This window comes from Pundamilia nyererei, unplaced genomic scaffold (assembly GCF_000239375.1).
Source record: "Pundamilia nyererei isolate P.nyererei 1_Seehausen unplaced genomic scaffold, PunNye1.0 scaffold00031, whole genome shotgun sequence".
NCBI lineage: Eukaryota > Metazoa > Chordata > Actinopteri > Cichliformes > Cichlidae > Pundamilia > Pundamilia nyererei.
In genome coordinates this window covers 1,087,256-1,089,942 of record NW_005187432.1, presented here as the reverse complement: position 1 = coordinate 1,089,942, position 2,687 = coordinate 1,087,256, and the positions used below count along the sequence as shown (strand labels likewise).

At 40.8% G+C, this 2,687-nt stretch overlaps 1 protein-coding gene across 1 annotated transcript in view; it reads left to right on the top strand.

Moving 5' to 3' along the window:
• LOC102193163 (E3 ubiquitin-protein ligase znrf1) overlaps nt 1-2,687 on the top strand; it is a 15,555-nt gene that overhangs the window by 3,993 nt on the left and 8,875 nt on the right. The window contains exon 4 of the mRNA XM_005728987.2: nt 904-1,006. Within this exon, the coding sequence (XP_005729044.1) occupies nt 904-961 (58 nt within the window). The 3' untranslated portion in view covers nt 962-1,006. The remainder of the gene's footprint in view (nt 1-903; nt 1,007-2,687) is intronic.

The following is a 2,687-nucleotide window of genomic DNA, read 5'->3' as shown; positions in this document are numbered from 1 at the left end:
ACGAATAGGATCACTAATCGGGTCTGAGGTATATGAGGACAATCTGCCATAATGTTGTTTTGTGCTTTACTAGCTACACTGCTAACAGACCCAAAATCATTGACTATTTCTACTGAATAAAGAAAGTCAGTCGGTTACTTATGTGAATACATCGTGTGTGTCTTATATAAAACTACTTGTATTGATTGAGTTTCTTATCAATCATTTTAAACAGTTTATACAAGACTATACAAGTATTTAATTTTTTACTGTTGATTAATCTTACACCGGTTTTCATTATTCAATGTGTTTACCCAACGCTCAATGCAATTACTTAATTTTGTTTTAGTAGTAGCATCACCCAAAACATTCAGTTTAATTATCCAAAAAAAGGAGAGAGAAAGGAGCACAACCTAAAATCTCCTGCTGGTAAATGCTTTCCCCCCACACCATTTTTTTTTTTCTCCCATCCAGGCTCATTAAGTATCGACTGCTTGTCTCAGCTCCAGATTAGTGACTTAAAGCCAATAAAAATAAAAGTCATTACCATCTGAAAAACATGAGGTGAGGGCACGAGTTAAAAGTAAAGAGGCCATTAACTTATTAAGGGGGGGAAAAACTCCTAACAGACTTTTGCAACTCAAAACAAAAAGACAAAGGCAAACAGCCAAAAGAGGCCCCGAGGTCTTCAGGCGTCTTATCTCTGCTCCATTTGTATTCAGGGAGTCAACGAGGCCTTAAAGGATTAACTGCTGAATGTTTACCCTTTTATTTTGGTTTCACACCTCCTGTGAGTGGATTAGGCCTTGTGGGAGACGCTACAACCACAGGCAGACCTTCGAGCTTCTCCCACATTCACATGAGTTGATTCAAGTATATCGTCTTGGTGTCTCCACATTCTCAGTGTGCTCTGTCTCCCTGCAGCTGCATTGATTCCTGGTCAAAGGTGAAGCCTTGCTGCCCTGAACATCCCTTTGATTGACTCATGGGGTCACATGTATTCCACGCCGTGACCAACCTGACTCAGGTACGTGCACTGCTGACCTGATAAATGATCAAAACGTGCAGCTAGTACTGCCTGCAGTGAAGAGTAATGGTGACATTATGGTTCAGCAGTGGTAGCGTGTGTGCAATCCGGAGTGCCTACTTGCACAGAGCGCCTGGTTTCAATAGGGGCAGCATGTGATGTATGTGGCACAACCAGTCTGTGGATTTCCCCTGTTTGTGCTACCGTTGGTCCATCAGCAAGCTGTGGAGAAAAGCAAATTTATAACAGACTTTCACTTCAGCTCTTTGAATTTGAAGACAATGCCTCTCACTTTCGTGGTTAACTCTGCTGTTGCTCCCTTCCCTGTTCTGGCCCTCTTACCAACCACTCAGCATTCTACCGATGCACGGCGTCATCCGCGTCCAGCAGCATGCATTTGGGATTTTGGAGGACTGCAGTGGAGAATGTTTGCATCCCCCTAGGGGATGCATACGCAAATTGACACAATTGTGGTACACTAAATTACGCATAACTACAATTATTAAGTGTAATGTATTTAGGTCACACAGTCATTTAAAATGTTGCCAGTACTACAGCCGAGCTGGTGGATTTTTTTGCATCAGCAATTGTGTTTTTGAAGAACCAGGCCTTCAAAGCTATGAAAGAACGACATTTATTATGAGTCCTATTAGCATTAAAGGAGGCTTGGGTGTAACTAAATATTGGCTACACTGAGCAGGAAAGTGCTGGTGAGACTGAGAACTACAAGCCCTTCAAACCCCTGACGACACATTAAGCTGTAAATTTAATTTGCAGAAAGTGTGCTCCGATAACCCACGTGTAGGTTACACAGTGAAATAAGTCGCTTTGTGCATGCTTGTAATTAACCAAGCTACAGATTAAACTACAGATAAGCACCGCGGTGCGTTGCAACGGGAACAGGAAGTGAGACATTGCCACAACAAAGCCAGCACCAAATAAGAGTGCCAGTATCCACGAGTTCTTGGCAAGTTGTTTAAAAAAATAAAATGTGTGGCTAGATTTGTTATCTGGAGTGAAATTGACGCAAGACAAAGAGCTGCGACTGTTAATTATGCCATTATTGACGGATCCAGTGATTGCTTTCTTGATTAGCTATTGTGTGTGATAAATGCCAACAATGTCTGTAAAATGCTAGTCTGGTATGCACATTAATTTCCCAGTGGATGTGTTATAGATTTATTTACTGTTCATCAAAATGATGTGTTTTTCAAGATGGATTTATTAGTTGTACTTTTCAGAAAAGTAAAGAAATGCAATGTGAATCTTTTAGTTTAGCGTTAGCGTCTGAGCCATAGAGAATATAAAAGATGAAAGCAACTATTTATTTTTTTTAAAAACATTTTTTATGGGTTCTATTTTGAGACCTCAAGATGAGCTCGATAAGTCATCAGACAATGCCCAGCATACCCTGGTTAATCCTGCTTTCTAAAACAGAATAATCAGATTGAAAGAAACAGTTTGTTTTATTCAATTCAATTTTATTTATATAGCGCCAAATCACAACAGCAGTCTCCTCAAGGCGCTTTATATTGTACAGTAGATACAGAGGAAAAACCCAACAATCATATGACCCCCTATGAGCAAGCACTTTGGGAAGGAAAAACTCCCTTTTAACAGGAAGAAACCTCCGGCAGAACCAGGCTCAGGGAGGGGCCATCTGCTGTGACCAGTTGGGGTG